At 44.7% G+C, this 22,771-nt stretch overlaps 1 protein-coding gene across 1 annotated transcript in view; it reads right to left on the reverse strand.

Moving 5' to 3' along the window:
* The window catches only part of csmd2 (CUB and Sushi multiple domains 2), a 213,852-nt gene that overhangs the window by 150,990 nt on the left and 40,091 nt on the right, over positions 1–22,771 (reverse strand). Inside the window, 1 exon segment of the mRNA XM_047019512.1 lies at positions 2,134–2,328. Coding sequence (XP_046875468.1) covers positions 2,134–2,328 — 195 coding nt within the window.

Genomic DNA, 22,771 nt, shown 5'->3' on the forward strand with positions numbered 1-22,771 from the left:
GCTGACTTGCTATCGCAGCACAGCAAGCCCTGCAAACACATATACGCCTAGACACTTCAGGCTACATCAAGGGATCACTGGTCCGAATTTGTTTGTGTCCCATTACATGTTACGCTACGATGAACAGCCTTAAACCAACAAGCCATGGGTGTACCCTCATCCATCATGTTGTTATTGTCTTGCATCTCTTAGTTGTGGCCAACTGCGGGTAACCTAGCCTATATTCATCATAAACCTAGCCTAATATTATGTTGTATGATGTGGGTCTGGCCTGTGTTCTTTAGTTGGCAGTAGCCTAATACAAGACAAGGAACTAAGGACTAGCCAACTCACTTTCTTTTCATTCATTCTTGTAACTGGATGTAACTGGAATCACTTGTGCGATTGAAATATCTACGTATTAACAACTTAGTCAAGATATTAATATGTATTTTCAGTAGCATGGTGACCGAAAGGTAGAGTTCTATGGCAGGGCTGGGGGGCAGGGAGGGAGAGGCGAGGGTGTGGGGGGGTTGAGGGTAGAAGAAGGGAGGGAGGGCCTAATAGGTCTATAGGGACAGTGAGTTTGAGTCCCGGCTGTGGTGGCTTTTGCTAAACAGCATTGCATTGTCTCAATATTTGAATGACAACTAGAGAGGGTACAATTTCTGGGGAAATTGTAGGGTGTGCTTGCTTGCGTCGGTTGCAGGTGGGTCCGTCCCCTTAAGTTTTTCCCTTCTAATGATATTTTCAAGCATTTAGTCTACTCATAATTCATTAAGAACTCCCTTTGAAAGAAGCGAACCCCCTTTGAAACAAGCTACTGCAACAACGTTGACACAGTATTTCAGGATGGAATCGCAATTCAAACAGTACCATCTGCTAACTGAAAATATGCCCCCAAAACGTAAATAAGTTTGACATTAATTTAGGGGGAAATGGCTAATTCAAAAAAAGTTTGCTACGAGCAAGCTGCTGTTGCTAGCCAAATGTCACTGAGGGGATGTTCACACAAATGGATATATGTCTATGGGATTGGTTGAAAGTGCCAGAAATTAGAATGTTTCTTTTGACATAAAGTTTAGGCTGTGGCATTGAAGACAGCGACAAACCACACAAGCTTGAGTTTCAATACATTATTTAATGTGACATTACTTACTGTACATGAAAGTCTTGATTTGCTTAAGTGTACATGTGCTGCTAGTACTCCACGGCACGATACTGGCTGTACAACAGCACATCTATGCACGTTGTATCCATGCGTCGTTGCTAACGTGTTCTGACGTGGTGACGTAGCTAGCAATGAGTACCCTTCGTCGACTAAAGGCACTTTTTGCTACAAAAACGTTGTAACCTCCTCAACCGCGCAAAGGAACGTAAATCCCAATAGAAGCAACGCAATCGTGACCAAGACAAACATTTTGACAGCGACGTTGTCTATGTAGTCCAAATATTGACTGATCCTTAGGAGGGCGAAAATAAACAATAATAACAAATATATATGTGAGAGAACAATGGTTGTGCTCGCCGAAGGCCCAATAAAGTGTAATCTAACAACACAAACATGAATGACAGATTGACCCAAGGTTCCTTTTCTGAAGTGGGGAAAACTGGCTGGGCTCTGTTGAGGCTGTTCATCGGTGCATACAACGAATTTCGAAACAGCAATCCCTCGTTGTGGGCTAGAATAAAAAGCGAACACGTCTACGCGTGAAGATGTGTGCAGATGCTACTGTGCTGCGCTGACACATAGTATGCAAAGCACAAATAACACCTGCCAGTATGCATGCCTAGATATCTATCAAACAGTTGAACATAGTGCTCATGTGGCGTGGGTGTCGCGTGTTTGTGGCGTGTGTCAGGTGTGGTGTACACGACACGCACGCACTGTGCACGCAACATTGAAACATGCACATTGCCAGAGCGACACCTACGTGACATGTGTGTGACATGTGTGTGTCCATTGTAAGTGTGTGTAAATGACTTGCGTGCGTTCAGAGGTTTGATATGATCTCGCAGGCGTATGCAGGCTCTAGTGAGCCCTTTGTATTTACATTTGGGACACGTATTACACCTCCATATGTGCGCCTGTGTGTGTGGGTACGAGTGGGTACTTGTGCATGCGTGCATACGTGTGCGTGTGTGCGAGCTCACCTCGACAGTAGGGCAGGGGAAAGTCCCAGGCTGCGGTGCCTGCGGACGTGGCCAAGCAGGACAGGGTGGTGTGGCCCTCCAGGACGAAGCCCTGGCTGCAGCTGTAGCGGATCTTGTCCCCGATGTTGAAGGTGGAGCCCTGCTGGAGGCCATTCAGCAGCTGGCCCGGGTTACCACAGGTGTAGCTGGGCAGGGCTGGGGGGCAGGGAGGGAGAGGCGAGGGTGTGGGGGGGGGGTTGATGGTAAAAGAAAAGAGGGAGGGATAAGGGAGAGAGAGAGAGAGAGAGAGAGAGAGAGAGAGAGAGAGAGAGAGAGAGAGAGGGAGAGAGAGAGGAGTGAGGGGATGAGGTTGTGGGAGGTGGAGGGAAAGAGGAGAGGGGTAGACAGAGGGAAGGAGGCAGAGAGAAAGGGAGGGGAGGAGAGATGAGGAGGATAAAGAGTTAATATACATTATATTTATGACAGAGGAAGAAAGAGACATCTGTGTGTGCAGGTGTGTTTTTACTTGGTGGGGGGGGGATGTCGGGGGGGCAGAGGACTGTCTGAGCACTTGAGTTATGGACGAAAAATGGACTCCAACGCAAACAACAGCACGCTGCAAGCACACACACACTCTCTCACACACACACACACACATTCTCACACACACACAAACACACACACAGCTGAGTCAAGCTGAATAAATGTCACAGGGAACAAAGGTGACAGCTCCCACAGTGATAGAAGCAGTGTGACATTCAGCTCTTGAGCCTTTTCATATTACACTGTTAGAGTGTGTGTGTAACACACACACACAAACTCTCCCCCTCCCCCTCCTTCTCCCTCTCCCTCTCTCTCTTTCTCTCTGCTCAGTGCAGTATTGAGAAGGATACCATCTTCTGCTTTTTGTTTTATGAAAGTCTGTTTAGTACAGAACAAATGTCAAACAGCTAGGTTTAGGAGAGCCTAACATTGACACACATTCACAGATGTACAGTAGGCGCACACTGCAAATGTTCTACGCCCGCTAAGCAGCCTCCAGTAACACAGTATTTCTGCTAACACGTACTATACTGTAGCTGAGCTTGGCTTGGCTAATCACACCCACACACTTTGTATCTGTGTCCCTATTTGTTTTGTCTCACTGTACCTCTCTCTTTAGCTCTCCTTTTCTCCCTCTCTCCCCTACCTCTCTCCCCCCCTCCCCCCTCTCTGTCCGTGTGTTGGTCAGCCAGAGCATGTGTTGGACTTTGGATGGATCTCTGCTCTCTCAGTCGGGTCTGGGCACAGAAGCCTGGCACTAGTGGACAAACTGCCACGCAGGATGCTGGCTTCGTTGGCACAACGTCACAGCCCATACCAAGTCACACGGGGGACAGCAGGTCTGCCCGTTTCTCCTCGGCCGGGAAGACGGTTTTGAGTTTGAAGACTGTTGATTGAGAGGGATGTGGTCAAAGTTACTGGGTGTAGCTCAGTGATGGAGCATTGGACTGCAGATCAAGAGATTGCAAGTTCAAATCCCATCCCTCCCTGAATGTCGCTTTGGATAAAAGCAACTGTGACAAAATTGTAATTGCTCCATGGTACTGTAGGTCTCTTGAAAACAGGACGAATTTATATCAACACCACAGCCAAAAGCCCCAACAGAGAACATCCTCCACCCAAGAATTGAGTTGAACAGTGTGTCAGAACCCCAAAATGTATTCCACCAGTGGCGATGAGTTGTCAGATTGAGTTGTCTCCTCACAGCTCACCCGGGCGAAGCCTCTGTTTTGACCACTGAGGGCCTCACTAATGCATTCTCCACACAGCGCTAACTGATTAGCATAGCCACAAGGTCATGAGCTATTAGCATATTAGCCGAAGTGACTACTTGTTGCACCTATTGGTGAGAATGCATTACTGCACCCCAGCCCACGGGAGCCTGTAATTAACCCCTCGTCCTAATGGATACATTGGGGGACTTATGTGGCATGCGAAGAGAGGGAGTGAAAAATGGATATGGAGGGTGGATGGGGGAGGAATGGAGAAAGGAGGGAGAGGTGGAGGGATGGAACGAGGGAGAGAGGAAAAGAGGGAGGGAAGATGGAAGAAAAGGAAGGAGGAATGAATGAATGGATGGACTAAGTGAGGTGAGAGATATAGGGTGTGAAAGAAAAAGTAACAAGAAAATAAAGGTCAGGGAGAGAGGAGTGAACAAGATAGATAGTGACACAGAGAGAGAGAATGAGTGCAAAAAAATATGATGAGAGCAAGAAAAAGAAAAGGGGGAAGAAAAAGAAAAGGGGGAAGAGGGAGCGCAAGAGGCAAATAAGGGGAGAAGATCTTAAAGAGAGACAAAGAGAATGAGACAAAGAGAATGAGATAGGGAGAGAGAGAGAGAGAGAGAGAGAGAGAGAGAGAGAGAGAGAGAGAGAGAGAGAGTAGAAGTATGTCTGAAGTAATTACATATTTGCTAATTAAGACCCCGACTCTGTCATGTTGGAGGTGTGTGCGTGAGTATGTGACTGTTTCTAAGCGACAGACTGAGACGTGTTGGAATACTGTGTGTTTGACAGACACACAAATAACATTGCTGTGATAGGCCCTGACAAAACCTGACTGTGTTCCAGATTATAGAATTGTTCACTAGTCTGCATGCTATCTATCTACAAAACACACTCTGCAAAACACGCACAGGACAAAGCAAAAGAAGAACAAAAGTTCTGTATTCAATGTCCTTGGAAAAAACGTTGTATCACAAAAACAGACAAAAACACCTCCTCAGTCAGAACTCAAAATAAACAATAACAAATATTCAACGCACCGAAAATAAAGTCTGTCTTTAGAAAAAGAACTTTGTCGAAAATAAATACTGATATCGGGCCTGTCGTGTAAACAGCCATCCAATTGTGAAATAATAAATCTCCATATAAGGATGACCAGGAAGGAGAATGTGTGCAGCATCTATATATGGCTGAGGCAGGAAGGCATAGCAGCGCTATATTGTTTTAAGAAGACTATTTTTGCAGAGTAGACCCCAGACGACCACACATATTTGTCAAAATCTCCTCAATTCTCAATTTATATCACTGAGCTGCAATGTCTTAAAATGCACACACACGCAAATGCACACACACAATCACACATACACACAAATGCCTTGTACCTACTAGTTTGTTTGAAAGATTCACATTCCAAGGTGACATGGCCTTCATAATTTAACCACTCAGAATCATTGATATTTTACTAGCTGGGATTACTTGACCCAATCAGGATGATTAATTCTTGAACAAATTTGCACCATACTCACACTAACCAGGAATATCAGGACCATATATACACATTCACAAACCATGACCTACGCATTTACGAACCAGGAACATGCACATTTTAACCAGTTAGGACCATTCACACATTCACCATCCAGAAAACTATTCCACATGTTTACACATTTTATTGAACCCTTTGTGTTTTTACATACACTTTGTTGTTTTATTTCTGATAAAATCACTGATATGCTGACAGAGGTCAAATGTGCTTAGAGACAGGGATAAAAAAAATAATAATTGAGAAACAGAGGATAGAGAGAGGATGGAGAATGAGTGAGAGGAATGAGAGAGAGAGACAGAGAGAGGCGATGGAGAACGAGTGAGAGAAAAAAAGAGAGAGAAACAGAGGAGAGAAAGACAGAACAGTGTTCTTCCTGGGGTCAGGATCCAGGCCCACGTGGGACTGTTTTCTTCGATCCCATCCCCCCAGTGGCCTTGAAGCATTTGTCATGGCAGGTCCATAAGTCACAGGCCTGTGTGTGCGTGTGTCTTTGTGTGTGTCTGTATGTGAGTGTCTGTATGTGTGTGTGTGTGTGTGTGTGTGTGTGTGTGTGAGAGAGAGAGAGAGAGAGAGAGAGAGAGAGAGAGAGAGAGAGAGAGAGAGAGAGAGAGAGAGAGAGAGACCGCTGTCCCTGGGGTCTGAATGCTTTAAGCACTTCCACTGCTGAAACGGCAAAGGATGTTGCTCGTCCATCACTCGCTGCCTGGCACACACATAAACACAAACACACACAAACACACACACCCTGTGCGCATCTACTTTTTTGATCTTTTCTTTTCTTTTTTTTGGTCTTCATTCTGAGACTAAAAGTAGTCAGGAAGAACCAGAAATAACCAGGAAGTAAAATGTGGTGCAGGGTCACTTCTCACCCAAGATAATGAGGACACTGTCTCCAGAAGATTCCTGACAGACTACATATCTACACACAATATCTGTGTGTAGATATGCCACAAGAAGTGGATGTGGAACAGGAAGTGGATGCTAGGTGTTGCAGCAGAAGTGTCAGCAGTCAGAAGGAAAGACTGATGTCTGTTTCACTCATGTACCCCTTGTCTGTCATCCATCCTTCCTTCATACCTCAGTCACACTTATGTCTGAGGAACAGCTGTGTGTCAACACACACACACACACACACACATACATAGCCCATATGGTAGTCAGATTAACATTTCCGTATCTACCTCCTCCTCCTCTGTCTTTCTCCTCTTCCCTCTTTCCTGGAAATCAACACATGAAAGTGGAAGAATGGAGAGGAATATATCATAAATTATATTGATTGAGATGATATTGCAGAGAGAAAGGGAGAACACATTGAGACAAAAACTGTGAGTGAAACAAACAGATAGTGGGTGAGCAAAAAAAATAAGAGTGAGAGAAAGTATGGGAATGGAGTGATTGAGAGGAAGAGCGAGAAAAAGAGAGAGAGAGAGAGAGAGAGAGAGAGAGAGAGAGAGAGAGAGAGAGAAGAGAGAAAGAGAGAGAGAGAGGCAGACAGACAGAATCAGGGACAGATAGACAGCAGCAAGCAGACTACACTGAAGCTCAGATCAGGATACAAGCTGCTTTTGATTTTCTGTGTCACCCCATTCCCTCTCTTCCTTCTAGTGTCTCTCCCTCTTTCTCTACATTTTCTTTCAGCCATTTCTCTTTCTCTTAATACTGATGACCTTCCTCTCTCTCTCTCTCTCTCTCTCTCTCTCTCTATCTCTCTCTTTCTCTGTCGCTCCTCTGGACGTGACATTGGAAGATCGATCTTGACACACAAGCGCATTAGCTCAATAAGCAGTTTCTGCTTTGTCAAGCAGCAATCCAATCAATGCTGTCCAAACCCAGCACTTCCTGTGGACAATGGCTGGCAGCTCACAAGCCTACTACTTACAGTGTGCCCTCCCTCACACCCTGATCTCTTTCTATATATATCTCTCTCACACACAGACACACAGACACGCAATACAACATACATACAACTAAACACACACACACACCCTTATCGTAGGTGAATCTACTGTCACATCCTTTCTTGTATTGACAGCTTTTCTGGTGTGCTGTCAATGGAGCGTTGCGTGGTGCGGCTCTGTCTCCTATCTGGAACACGATGGGCCCAGCTTGTATCCTTGTCCCTTTCATGTTACACCACTGCTACACTGCACAGCACTGCTGCAGTACACTGCCTGCCATCTGTCTGTCCCTCAATCTGCAAAGTGCACTGTGAGCATGTGTGAGCTTGTGTGTGTGTGTGTGTGCGTGTGTGTGTGTGTGTGAGTGTGTGTGTGTGTGAGAGAAAGTGTGGGTGCATGTGTAAGAGTGTAGATAATTGGCCAGCCATCACATAGTGATTCATAACTGCATTCTTCACAGTCTGGTATTCTTGGTTGCCATCAGTTATGGGATATTTCCATGAGATATTTCACCGTTTGGCCACTTAAGGGTTTGCTACAGACAGACACACACCGACAATCATCAAAATAGGTCACAACAGGTAAGCACTGTGACGAGGGCACAGACGGTTAGAAAATTGTTTTTTTCTGATTATCATTATATTTTGTATGATTTGTTTGTGTATGTGTGTGTTCACTAAGTTACTGTTTAATTTAGGAATGAAAAAAATACCAAAAAAAAGAAAGATTAAGTGACAGAGGGATAGAGAGAGAGAGAGAGAGAGAGAGAGAGAGAGAGAGAGAGAGAGAGGAGGGTAGGGAAGGGAAGGAGGGAAAGACCGGCATGCAGAATCACGGGGAGAGAGGGAGTCGGAAGAGAGAGAGAGAACAGTAAAGCCAGTGACAGTCTCTTCTCCCATGTCTCAATCCTCCTAGCTCTTTAGACTGAGCTACCTTCTGACAGCTCTGCAGTACACACACACACACACACATACACACACCTCCTCTCTACCACTCTCCAGGTTGCCTTGGTAACAGTCAAGGCCCACCTGGGAAGCCTGGGTTGGTTGAAACCTGTAGGTGTGTGTGTGTGTATGTTCGTGCGTTTCTGTATGTGCGTGTTTCTGTCTGTGTGTGTGTGTGTGTGTGAGAGTGTATGTTTTTTTGTTTGTGTTTCTGTGTGTGTGTATGAGCATGCGTGTGTGTTTTTCTGTGTGAGTCTACTTATATATGTGTGTGTTTCTGTGTGTGTGTATATGTGTGTTTTGTGTGGGTGCGCATGTGTGGGTGTGACTGTGTGGGTGTTTCTGTGTGTGTGTGTTTCTGTGTGTATGTTTGTGTGTGTGTGTGCATGTACGTGTGTGTGTTTGTGTGTGTGTAAGCTAAACCTATAAGTAAAAGCTGTGTATCCTTAGCTCTCTCTCTTCTCTCTTCCCTCTCCTTCTCCTTTCAGTGCTTCCAGGTGGGACTTCAGTTTGTGGTCAACAATAAGAAGGCTTTTGATACTCTATGTCATGCTGAAGGAAAGGGAAGGGGGTGGGGGGTTGACCCCGACCTCAAATACCCAGCATGCAATGCAAGTGTGCAAATTGGCACACAAGATGGTATTGAAGAAAGATTTTGAACAGCAAAGTTTGTTTCAACCTGTCTTGTCCTATTGTTGGGGTATTGACTTATTTTCCATCAAGTCATTACAAGGCTCCAGTGAGCTAAAGGGGGGTTTTCACCTTTTATCAATTATTTCTCTCAATCGTCTCATTTTTCTGTTTATTTGCTCTGACATCTCTCTCTGTCTGTCTCTCTCTCTTTTTCTCTCACACTCACTGACACACACATGCATACACACACACTCAACACAGTAGATTCAAACCCAAGCACACCATGAAGGAGTGCAGTGATGGAGCTCTACTCGATGTAAAGAAGAAGCAGTTGAGTGGTTCCTTGGAGCAAACACAAGCACATAGATCCCACAGGTGCTCATCTCACTGTCATCTTGGGGACACAGACACACGCAGACAGACAAAAAATCTCTCTCTCCTTTCTCACGTCCCCTCACTCCTTCTTCCTCCCCGCTCTCACGATCGCTGTCTCTTCACTTCTTCTCTCCTGTCTCTAGTCTCCTTCTTTCTCTCTCTTCCCTCTCTCTCCCTCCCTCATTTCCTTCTCTCTCTCCCCTCCTCTCTTGTCTTCTCTAAAGACAGTGGAGACAGGTATGCTGTCTGCTTCAGTACCTACAGTGGGTGTTTACACACAGTAGACAGAGCAGAGAGCCAAGCTAAATGACAGGGAAGACGAAACACAAACAAAGATGCACACACGAAAACACACGCGCACACACACATACACACAGCACCTTGTTTCAAATTAACTAAAAGCCCCGGACCTGCTTGAGTCATGTGACAGTCTTTCCATGGTGATGCTGAAAGGGAGGTTCTTACCAGAAGGTTCACTAAAGGAATCAGTAAATTAGATAGGCTTAGAAGGAACATGTGTGTGTGTGTGTAAGGGGTGTGTGTGGAGGGGTGTTTGTATGGGGGGTTGGGGTGTTTGTGAGGGTGTGTGTTTATGCTAGTGGGAGCAGTTAGTGTATTTGTGCGTACGTGCTCTGATTGAAAACGCTGGAAATCCTGCAAATCATTGATTATCAATAAGTGAAAGAGAATAGCAATGAATACAACTGACCTGGTGTGTGTGCATGTGTGATAGTCTGTGTGTGTGTGTGTGTATCTGCTTGCATGTGGCTGTGAGAGTACATGTGAGTCAAGTGTTTGAAAGGGCAAACCTCAGCTATAAATCAATCTATGGTATAGATTATATACCAAGAAATACTCTGCAATCACAAACCCACTCCTAGAACAATCCAAATAGAATTGCATGAAATTAGATTGAGATGTGTTTGACCCAACTGATGGCCCATAGGCTCCATTTAAACCCATATTCAATAGTATTTACACAACATATAATTTGGATTGACTGCAGGGGCAAACCTCCATTCAATAAACATGCCATTTTAATATCACTGATGTACTCAAAGAGAGAAGAAAGTGGGAGAGAGATGGAAAGATGGACAGACAGAAATAAAGAGAGAAAAAGACTGATAAGTGAGGGTGCTACCAGCCCCAAATCCACAACCTCCACTCAACCAAAACTGATGCTGATCTTCTGCAGGAAAGGACTTCTTTAATTTGTCCACTCGATTGGCTGTGCTTCAGGTCAATAGATAATCGATAAACAACTGGAAAGTTCAGGTCAACAAATGGAAAGGTTTGATCAATAAATGTAAATTGACCTTTAGGAGGTTGATGGGAGCTGTGGTGGACCTGACCAGAGCCGCAGGGAGGAGATGTCCTGGTCAGGAACACATGACATTCATACCATAGCACGCTCCCGTGGGGAGGGGGGGGGGGGGGGATGTGAGTGTGTGTATGTGTGTGCGAGAAAAGAAGAGAAGTTCCACCAAGCTAACTGAGCTCCCCTGCTGTTAAATCAATATGATACAGTTTTAGGAGATCTAAGGAAAGTCAAGGAAAGACACTGACACCCTCAAACCATCTCTCCCTCTCTTTCTCTCTTTTCTGTCTCATCACTGTCAAGCTAATTCTCAGTGCAGAGACTTACGGATGGCAGAGTTGAATGAACAGTCAAAACACACACACACACATACATTCAGTCAGTTATAGCATGCCAACTAGGCAGATCTAAAAGGACAGGTAGAGGATGAACAATTTAGCCTAACCTCTCTCTGTCTCTCTTTGTTTGACACACAGTCAGACACACAGAGATGCACATGCAAACACAGACAAACACACTTGTATCATGCCAAATAGCGGATATGAGACATGATGCCTCCAGGTTTCCTTCATCGTCTCAATTTTTTGCTGACAGCAAATTTTAAATGGACAGTTTAATGCCCTCTCTCTCACACAGACACACACACACACAAAACACACACACGTACTGTATTTTGAGATGTGTTTCCGCCATGTTGCTCCCATATGAATCTACCCTGCTTTCTCGCATTGTGGAATCCCACAAGAGGAGTATGACAAGTAGGAGTGAGGGATGATGAACTAGAACAAACAGATAGATGGAGGGAAGGAAAGTCTAGGAGGACAAAAGCCTGGGGAGGTGGATTGGGGGGGAGTTGTCCCCTTAGAGCAACTGATAGTTTTCTATGCACCGTTAGTGTCATGGTACTTTGTCACATGTACGCACACACACTCATTCACTCACAGACACACACATGCGCGCATACTCACTTCCACTTCTCTGCAGCTCAGAAACAATGACACCCTAATCCGAGCACAATACAGTACTAATCCACACAAAACAGGGATTGTGTCAGAGAACAAACGTTGAAACGAGAGAGAATGAGGGGAGAGAGAGAGAGAGAGGGGTTACAAAGCTAACAAGTGACGGAAGCTAATCCTGATGAAAGATACAGAAGCTGGGAGAGAATGATAAAGATCCTCTGCGAATATTGAGATATCCCCCATCTCTCAATATTCCCCCAGATACTGTAGAAAGATGGATGGAAAGAGAGAAAGGGAGGGGGAAAGAGAGAGATATGGAGAGTAAAAGACAGGGGAGAGAGATGAACAATTATTAAAAAAAAGAAATGACAGCAATGTCTCCAACCTTTAGCCAGTTGGGTTGCTCATTCCTCTGTATTAGCATCCACACTCACTTACAACACACACACCAAGAGCCAATTACTCTAAAGCTTGAAGTCTGCATCTGCGCTGTCCTTCGTTTGACCCATGTAACTGCAACCAATCAAACTGCATGACCAGTGTCTGACCCTGTAACCTCAACCAATCACACTGAATGGCCAGTGTTTGAACCTGTAACAGCGACCAATGACGCTGAATGGCTACTGTTTGATGCTGTAACAGCGACCAATCATTCTGCATGACCAGTGTTTGACCCTGTAACAGTGACCAATCATACTGCATGGTCAGTGTTTCATATAAACCCCAAACAAGCACCACTCTAGTTACTGGAGACCCACCTATAACCCTGACCCAATTCAGCATGACCAAACTCTGGCAACAAAACAAGAAAGCCATCTTGTATTTTATGAAATTAGACAGTTTACAGAGATGGTAAAACCATGGTTCTGTGTACTGTTGCAAGTGGTATGAATATCTTGTTTGACAGAGGTAGGCAAAGATTATTTTTACAAAGATAAATGTTATAATTGTGTTATAATGTGAATAATTAATCATATAAACTGCAGCAAAAAAAAACATTCACAATGACAAAACCTAGGCAATTCTTTCTGATTGGATAATGTAACCAACATATCACATGCTGTTGCTCTTTAAAGAGAGAGAGGCCAATGACATCTGATTTATCTATAACAGTCAACCAATCAGACTGTATGTAACCTGTCATGACCAACCAATCAGATTCCAGCCAACCCATCATAAACAACCAATCAGAAGTTTAGAACTCCTATAACTCATTTCACAGTGGCATGAAGAAAACATGGTTGTTGGGCATTTCAAGGGTGGATGTGCGCAAGTGTGTGTGGTTGTGTGCGTCTACCTAATTAAGCATTACCACAGCTCTGCTACCACATTTCCTGAACTCTGTCAGGAAGCACTTCAGAGACATGAGTCACTCTCTCTCCACTCTCTCTCTCTTCTGTCTTTTTCCCCCCCTCTCGCTATATATATATCCATATCTCCCTCTTCCCCACTCCCCCCACTGTTTTATCTGTCCATCTCTCCCTCCTGTTTCTTTCCCTATCCCCTTCTCTATCTCCTCACTCTCTCTTTTGTACCACCAACCCATCTCTATTTCCACCGTCTCTTCTTCTCCCACTCTCTCCCAATCTTACTCTCTCTCTCTCTCTCTCTCTCTCTCTCTCTCTCTCTCTCTCTCTCTCTCTTTCTTTATATATATATATATATATATATATATATATATATATCTTTCCCTCCTCCGTCTCTCCCCTTAGTTCAGTGTTCAGAATTCAGGGAGGGTAGGTTCTGTCAGGGTGTGTTCTGACAGCTCAGGGGGCCTCGGCTGGAGAAAACAGACAGGCATGCCAGAGACACCTCACTGTTCACTCTACCTGACTGCACACACACACACACACACAAACACACACACGCAAGCATACACGCACACACATATATGCACAGACTTGAACACACGCATGCACACACATCCACAAACACGCCAGCCTGTCTACCTCTGCCTGCCTGCTTGTCTGTCTATTTGCCTGTTGTGGTTTAATCGCACAACCTCACACTCTGTGTGCCAAAAACATGCTTTAAAAAGGTCACAAGGTCACACACACACACACCCTTTGGGTATATGGCTCGGAAAACCTCGAACACGCGGTCAAATGGTCACACCATAGTGAGGTCACACTACCAGGGGGACTGTTGTTGAACTGCAACAATGTGACATGGTCACACAGACACTCATACACACTGTGTAGCTAGCTCAAACTGTGACACACACACACACACAAACAGTCAACACAGACAACACCAAAGAATCACACAGAAAGATGCCCTTTCTGATCACGGCTCACTGCACAGAGGACTGCACCATTCTGTTTGTTGTCTGTGTCTCTGTGTGTGTGTGTATGTGTGAGTGTTTATGTGTGTGTTTTGTTCTCCTTCAGAGGCCCACAGTACACCAGCCACTGGCCTGAACTATAGATACAGACAGGACCCCATTTCCCCCCCGCCAGCAAGCAGAGGGATGGCGGAAACAAAGGAGCAAAAAAAAAAGAAGTGTGAATTTGCTAGCAAAACATCGTTGCCAGGGGAACGCTGGTGGCTGGATTGGAACTGTCAAGATCTCTCTTAGCTCAAGTCAGAATAAAATAAAAGGGATTTTAGAAGTATAAAAAATGAAAAATAACAGAGTTGGAGAATACAATTTTGAGTGAAATATCCATGTAATTGTGAGGCAGAGAAGAGGGTTAGGATAGGAGTATGGGTAGGAGCTTAAGCGTGCAGTCAGTCCTGGCCTACATCTCCACATTCCATCCTCATTAAATGGAAAACAATTTTTCTAACTGTATTTAACCATGCAGACTCTCCACCTTCTCCTGTTTGGGAGATAATCTGAGCCTTGGCCAGGGAGGGGACAGACAAAGAGAGGAGAGAAAGAGGAGGAGGAGGAGGAGCGAGGGAGCAGAGAGGATGGGAGAAATGTCCTCGATCCGAAGTTCCACCATGTCTCAGTAGAACGATTAAAACAAAAATTTGCTCAGTGTACTGTAAATCAAGAAACTCAAAAACAGTAGAACTCTGATGGCAATCAGAAGTCAAAACCCTTAAGAAACGTTCTGGAAACTTTGGCTGTTATCGTGAAACGCAGGAGAGGTGTAAAACTACGTGTGTGTGATTGTGTGTGTGTGTGTGTGTGTGGCGAGGTATCGCGCACGCAAGACACGGTCTTCATTAGCCTGACGGAGGGCCGCCGGAAAAACAATCAGCTGTTAATTAAGTGTCAGAAGCGTTTAACAGTGAGCCACGCGCCGCTCCTTTCCCACGCCAGACGTTAATAACCGCCACAATCTGCCAGAGCCCAAACTCCGCCTCCTCTTGCCAAAAGGTCTACTGTCTTCACTGTTGTGAATTTCAGTTTTTTCTTCACATAAACATAAATACTCTCCATGCTGAACAAATGTTCAAGGAAGGGCCACACATGCGCTGCCAATACAAGTTCAATGCATGCCAGAAATAAATAATTGGTATAGTTAAAGATTAAAAACATCATGAGAGAGGGAGGAAGACAATTAGAGAGAGAGTTAGAGGAAAGCGATAGAGACAGAGCAAGAAAGAGAGGGGAGAGAGACAGCAAGAAAGACAGATAGAAAGGAGAAAGAGAGAGGGGAGTTTGAACACAGTGTTGTATTGTCACACTGTGTTAGGAAAACTCATCTACAGTGTGACTTGATCTGACTAGCTGATGCACACAGCCTCCAAGCCACCACACAGTGCTATCACACTGACTGAATGTGGCCAACAAGTATGAAGACAGAGAAGACCTGATTGTTGGAATATATGAATGAAAAAGCATACTTGAGTAAGCATTTAGCCGTAGTTTATTAATAGATTTAATCTCTGTAAGCACAAAAAGGACCCAGTAGGGGAACTACAACCCCCTCAAATACCTGGCCCTCACATTTCTCAGGTAACCTCCTAACCTCTTCTTGTGTTTGTCAGGAGGGACTGACCAGAGGAGACAGGGAGTGGAGGAGGATGATGTCACATCCTCATATGTACAGTGACATCCTGCAAGGACAGAGCAATATGCAGTCTTGAAACCCAGTCAATTGGAGAACCATGGGAGAGAGAGTGTCTGAATATTCTGCAGGGGAACTTGTTGGAGTGTGTCAACGTCACCTTGTTGCATGATGTCACGTAGAGAACGTCAAGCAGTATGAAAGGAATGTTGGACCTAGTTAGAATCTTGGGTGGAGGCATTAAGGAACTGCTGAGGTACATATTTATAAGTGAACTCTCTATCTCTCTGTATCTGCATCTGCCTGGCTTTCTCTGTCTCTTTGTCTGTCTCTCAGTGTCTTTCTATCCCTCGCTGTATCTCTCTCCTCTTCTGTCTGTCTCTCTCTTCGTCTCAGGTCTTTCTCCCTCCCTCTCCCTCTCTTTTGACTTACTTCCACTCTCTCTCTCAATCTCTCTCACTCTCCCCCTGTCTCTCGCTCCATCTCTCTCTCCTCCCCCTCCTCTCTCATAACAGGTCAGCTCCTGATGCCAGACCCATATGGGGTGTGATTGAAACTAAATCCAGGCGTCGAAACTGTGTTCCGGAGAGATCCACAGGGTAAACAAACTACAATCTACTTTTAAAGTGTCTACTTACAACCCAACCCTGGATCAGGTCCAACCACAGCACCCAGTCCAGGGTGTCGGCCTCACCTCACCTCCCCTTGCACACCACTTGGCTCAACGCTCGGCCATTTGGGAATGTTCTGGCGCAACCATGGCAACAGCTCATGTGTGATGCTTGCAATCACAGTCCCCGGTCTAATTATCCACCGAGTCGTCATGACAGCAGCATCTCTGAGACCTCAACATCTCCTGACAAATAATCTACGCTGATTGGCTGACTGGTATATGTACAGGGAACAAGACAGAAGCTGATTGGCAAATGGGTAAACAGGCGAAACAAGCTGAAAACTGATTGGGTTGGATTTTACCCATATGGCTATGTAATATATGGTTATGGATGATGTTTTATATCTTCAATGATGGCCATCTTTTGAACCTCTTCTAGTTATTCAATACCGTTCCTGGAGAGATACCCTCCTGTAGGTTTACACTTTAACCCTGCTGCTGGAGAAGATACCCTCCTGTAGGTTTACACTCCAACCCTGCTCCTGGAGAGATACCCTCCTGTAGCTAGACTTATTCAGCTTGTCAAACAGCTATTACAGTAATGTGCAACATGTGTGTTGGGGTTTCAGTTCAAACATCCAGTACAGTAACCCTCCAGTGGCAGTCACTACAAGAATGTCACACTGAAAACACATGAGTTTTGTTTGAGATCCCTCTAAAAAACATTTCCTGTAAAGAAAGCAGCTCTCTTTGCAATGTTTATGAGTTTATTCTGCTTTCAAGGCCATTCAGTAAACAAAGATATTTTGACTGCCTTGGTTACCACATGGTAACTAGACATATGTGTTATTGACACAGACTGTTCAGAGGAAGGGATTCTATTCAGTAAGTAGACTCTAGACATTATGTACATCTCTGCATCTCTCTGTCAAGACATTCATGTTTATCCCTGTGGTGCCGCTTGTATTGAAGGCAGCTATAACATATTTCCTTACTCACCCAGCCTTGGCCAGGCAGCTAGTCTGTACAGTGAGGAACTTTTGTGATAATTAAGGTAATCACTGTCATATTGATCTCACAAAATAATAGAGAAGGGACGTGATGTTAATTGTGTGTACATGTGTGTGTGTGAGCGAGAGAGAGAACAAGAAAGAGAGAAAGAGAGAGGCATCAGCTATGTATTCGCACACAAACCAGAATCTCCACCAGGTTCAGTAGCCTACCTTGACATTAGCACACTTTTGTACAGACACAGTTCAGCCTACGTGCCAACAGGTGTGCCAGTCAGCTACATAGAAACACACATAAGCATGCATACATACACACACACACAAGCATACACACACACGCATGCCAACAAGTGTGCCAGAGAGATGCCAAGACACAGCAGCGTCTCCTCAAGACACCCCCCCACCCCCACCCCACCCCTGCAGTGTATGATCTAATGAGGTGAGGCTGGGAGCAGGGCCAGGGACACTCTCCCGGGGGAACTGAGGCCAATGAAGGCTAAATTAAAGTGTGTGTGTGTGTGAGTATGTGTGTGTGTGTGTGTGTGTGTGTGTGTGGGTGTGTGTGTGGGTGTGTGCGCGCATGCTGAGGGGAGGAAGGGGGGCAGAGGGACAAAGGTTGTGGGTTCAAAATGGTTTCCATTAGCCTCAGCTGCCCCTTTGCTGTTCCTATGACACACACACACACAAACAAACTGATACACACATGTTCACGTCACATACACACACAAACAATCAGTAATAAGAATCCCAAGCTAAATAAATGTCCCATCGCTTTTGCACACACACACACACAGAGACACACACACTAGCACACACACTTTGTCTCTCACAATATGGCAGACTCACTAGGCTAATTTGTTTATTTGTGTCCTAGCGTGTGTGCTTTATTTATGCACTGAGTAGATTAATTCAAGCCTGGAGCCACTGGTCACATTTAATCAAATAAGTGGAGGGCCCGTTGTTCCCTCCAAGCACAGACAGCAGAACACAGAGAGCTCTCTGAGAGCTAATACAGTCCTCTGAGAGGGAGGGAGGTGAGGGAGGGAGGGAGGGAGGGCATTGGAGAGAATGCAGACGGGAGAGGGGGAGGGAACAGATAGGGGATAAGGAAGAAAGGGGTAAAGGGCAGGGACTGGACTGGACTGGGAGGGGACAGGGAAGGTAGAAGAGAGAGAGAGATAAATGTGTAAGGGGTTATATTCCTGATAGCTGAAGAGATATGGATCAGGATTCCTTCCCTCGTCCTTCCTTTCTTCCTTCCTTCCTTCCTTCTTCCACCAATACCAATTGGTGATCACACCGCAGGAGTCACAAGTTGACCTCCTACTGAGAGCACTCCTAAATGATTCTCTTTGAAAGAAAACACTAAGTTAATCTGTTTATGTTGATTCAGTTGTTAGGAACCATTCCATAGCAACAAACTTCAATAACACTTGCATTGTGTTTACAGTTTTTCACAATTGTTAATACACGGCTAATAACGTCTTTCTCAAAAAATTCCAAAAAAAGGTAGAAAAAAAGAGAGAGAGAGAGATTGGGAGAGATTGGGAGAGAGTGGGAGAAGAGACAGGGTGGAAATAGAGAAGGGTTGGTGGTACAAAAGAAAGAGAGAGGAGAGAGAGAGAGAGAGAGAGAGAGAGAGAGAGAGAGAGAGAGAGAGAGAGAGAGAGAGAGAGAGAGAGAGAGAGAAAACAATATTACCAACCTGTAAATGTACATGATAATGGGATTTCTTGCAAAGCACCGTATGTGTTTATAAAGCAGAGTGTGACAGTCTGTAGCTAGTTTTTCTGACAATGACACAACAGCAGATGTACTGACCTAACTCGTACAAACTCTGACCATGCAACATAAAGAGAGAGAGAGGTGGAGGAGAGATTAGGAATAGTGGGAAAAGGGGGGAAGAAAGAGTGGGAGGGAGAGTGAAGAGAGAGGCTGTGAGTGAGGGGTAAGAGAGTAAGAAAGAAGGGAAGAAGAGGGGGAGAGAAGGGAAGGACAGAGAGGGAAAGAGGCAGTGAGAAGAAAAAGTGCGAGAAAGGGGAGAGAGAGGGGGAAGGGAGAGATAAAGATGAAAGCCCTCTTTTGTCTTGTCATGGCTCCTTCAAGGATCTCAGCAATTGGTACAATTTCAACTCTCTCAGTTCTCTTCTTTTCTCTGTTTCTCTCTCTCTCTGTATTTCTCTCTGACGGTTTGTCTCTCTTTGTCTCTCTCTCTCTGGCTCTGGCTCCTTAGATGCTGTTTGATATAGCATAAATACGAACACCAGTAGAAAACATTAGAAAATGGAACAGAAAAAGAACAATGAACAAAGCAAGCCCAGAAAGGTTACCATGGGGACAGGGGAGAGGAGGTGCAAGGGGATGGAGAAAAGAAAAACATTCTGAGATCCTGGGCCAGAACACCAGAGGGCTGGTCTGTATGTAAATGTTGGGGCGTGACAAAGGTGATGCTATATTTGTGATGTCACAAATACAGCTTTTTCAAAACTGATCGTTATACAGCTGCAGTTTCAAGTTGTGAGATTTAGATAGGAAAGAGGTGTCAATGGAATTTAAGGTTCACTGTATGTCCATTTCGTCGTTATTCAACTATGACATGGTAAAATCGGTTTTGCAATCAATGACCCCTTTAAGGAAGTATTCCAGTCCAGGCTGGAGAGACCACACAAAGATTATGGTGAATAAAGGGTTAAAAGACCCATTCCCAATCTATCTCAGAACTCTCAGGAGAATAGATGGTATACAGCACTTTTAATATAGCATCGTCTGACACTGGGCCCACACACACACGGTCATACACACACTCACACACACAGACACACAGACACAACAAGAGAGCGCAGCGGGGAATTGATTATTGCCGTTGACGTTGGCCCAGCTAGTCAGCAGGGGGTGATTAAGGTGGGTAAACACAGGCTATGGAGTTCAGCCCTCAATAGAGACATCAGCTCCACTGCTGTAGAAGAACACACAAGTGCTGATACACACACCCACCCAGCACACATCACCCTAGCTGTTAAACAGAGATGGGAGTAAATACCTGTCAATACCAGGGGCTGAAAGTGGAGTGACCTTGGGAAAGGTTTGTCACCGATGGTAGGGACGACAGGAGAACTACACATGAGGTACCCGATTCTAAACGCGGTAAAATCCACACTCAATGTACAATAAACGAAACAAAATATTGTTTCTTTAAATTCTTGCCTTCTCCAAATATTGAAAAGTTCCAAAGCTATGATTTGCGTCTGATTGGAAATCACTAAAACGCATGTGAGTGTCTGTTTCAGGCCAATGTGGATGCATTGTGACAGTGAATGTTCTCCAGACAAGGTTGTGCATAGAGAAAAACAATGAAGGGCATCGATGTGGGACCTCCACCAAAAAATTGAGGTGTTTTGAAAAGTATGGCAGGGAGATTAACTCTTTAATTTCTGACTCCAACTTTGAAAAGTGCATATATACCTGTAACATCGAGCGCTAAACGGTCAATGGCATATATCTCCAACGTAGGTGAGAATTGTTTCTATGCTTCATCAGGGCACTAATCTCTATGTATCTTATTCACTAATCAGCTATTCATCTCAATGGCTATGGCGTTAATCCACCATCACAGTGTGCAAAACCCAGAGGCTATGGTATAGCTTTGTAGCATGGAAATCCTATAATTGAAAAGTGACTCAGAGGCCTTAACTTGAACCTACTTCAAAAGCATATTATGTGTATGAACAGTTAATAACTGTATCAATCTAACTAGTTCAACGTATTCATAGACTTAGTGTTACATTTAGTCATTTAGCAGACGCGTCTCATCCAGAGCGACCTACAATTAGTACAGTGACATAAGCCCAAGGCAAGTAGGGTGAAGTGCCTTGGCCAAGGACACAACTTAATTTGTCACGGCTGGGAATCGAACTGGACACCTTCTGATTGCTAGCCCTATTCCCTAACCGCTCAGCCACCTGACTTCAGATACACATGTTCAGGGAGAACCAGTAACTGTAAATGCTAAATTATAGGTTAATATCTAAACCATAATATAATCTATTCGTAATAATCATGAAACAAGATCAATACACAAACATACCTTCAGAGAAATCATTAACAAAGCCAGTCACAATTAAATGAAATTAGGCAACTAACACACTAGAGTTTGTAATGTAAACAAAACTAGAAATGATAGGTTGAGCTTGTCCTTATATACACCCAACCTGCATACTAAAAAAGCAATACCAACAAGTTGGACCATCACCGGTCTACTCAGTGGCGGCAGCAGGCCATATGTGACACCTTTGCAAAACAAGGGGATATGTTGACACATTTGAGTCTACTGTATGCACAAACTGTGTAAAACTGGTGAAACTTCACAAGACTGAAAACAATATTAACGAGTGGCCCCTTGAAAGAACAATATTAACGAGTGGCCCCTTGAAGCTAACATGGATGGAGCAGACTGCCTACTTGGGGTGTACAGCTTCTGTGTAACGGTACACAGAAACCACGGTTCGCTCGGTAACCACAGTTTTGGGAACACAGTTCGATACGGGCTTGGTACAATAGGGAACAGCAACAAATCCCAAAAGGGGACATAGAATTAAGACGGAGGAATGGAAGTGTAGGAAGAAAAGGTGGAGGGAAAAAAAGAGCAGCAATTCCTTCAGTTTAAGCATTAGCAAGGAGAGCAGCTCTGCAGGATGGCTGGGACCTGCTAGCAGCAGAGAGGGAGAGGTTGACCGGCAAAGCTAAAGATCAGGCCTTGGCACATACATTATAATGCATATATTCCACCATTCTGTGCATCTGTGTGTGTGTGTGTGCGTGCGTGCGTGTGTGTGTGTGTGTGTGTGTAAAAAGGAGATAGAGAAAGTGTGTGTATGGTGAAGCTGATTTGAATCTTAATTGATAAAGCTGCTTATAATTCTTCTAAAGCTTCACCATGAGGCCTCACATTATGTTCTGGGCAGAAGGACATGAGAGCATCTCCTGCTGCAGAGATATGAGGCACAGCTGATTTAGAATCATTATCCTACTGTCCATTTCCTCTTTACAGCACAACAAGCAGGAGAAGGGTCTCTGTGCGCATGTGAAGGGTACTGAAGGGTGTGTGTGCGTGCGTGTGTATGACACCAGGCTGCAGTGAAAAAAACCTTTGTGAAAAGGTCTCAAACCAATAAAGCAAGGTACTGTATATTATTGTGCATTACGTATATCCTTCATTCCTCCATAAACACGAACGTCAACATACAGCTTTTCCTTGTGAGTGCAGTTCTCCCCTGTCACGTGACATGGGCCACTGCAGCCTGGCCTCTGCACTCCCTTGTGACAGGGCTGTGACAGGGCAGGTAATTACAGTGACACCATGCTTCCCCTCAGTGCTATACAGGCCTGATAACACGGAACCTCTGATCGCCTTGGTACCCAAGGGTAGCAATATCATGTTCTCTTCATGGTGGTATTGGTGCTGGCAAGGGCTCGATATCACCTCACAATAATTAAAGCATGTCATTAGTGAGAGGGAACCAGCACCAGGTTTAGCCCTCTCACCCGGACTGGTTTTGCTATACCTAGGGCCTTCTCTGGACATTGAGAGCAGCTAGGATACACTCTGAACTACAGAAAGATCCCTTGTTTG

Source organism: Hypomesus transpacificus, chromosome 4 (assembly GCF_021917145.1).
Source record: "Hypomesus transpacificus isolate Combined female chromosome 4, fHypTra1, whole genome shotgun sequence".
Classification (NCBI taxonomy): Eukaryota; Metazoa; Chordata; class Actinopteri; order Osmeriformes; family Osmeridae; genus Hypomesus; species Hypomesus transpacificus.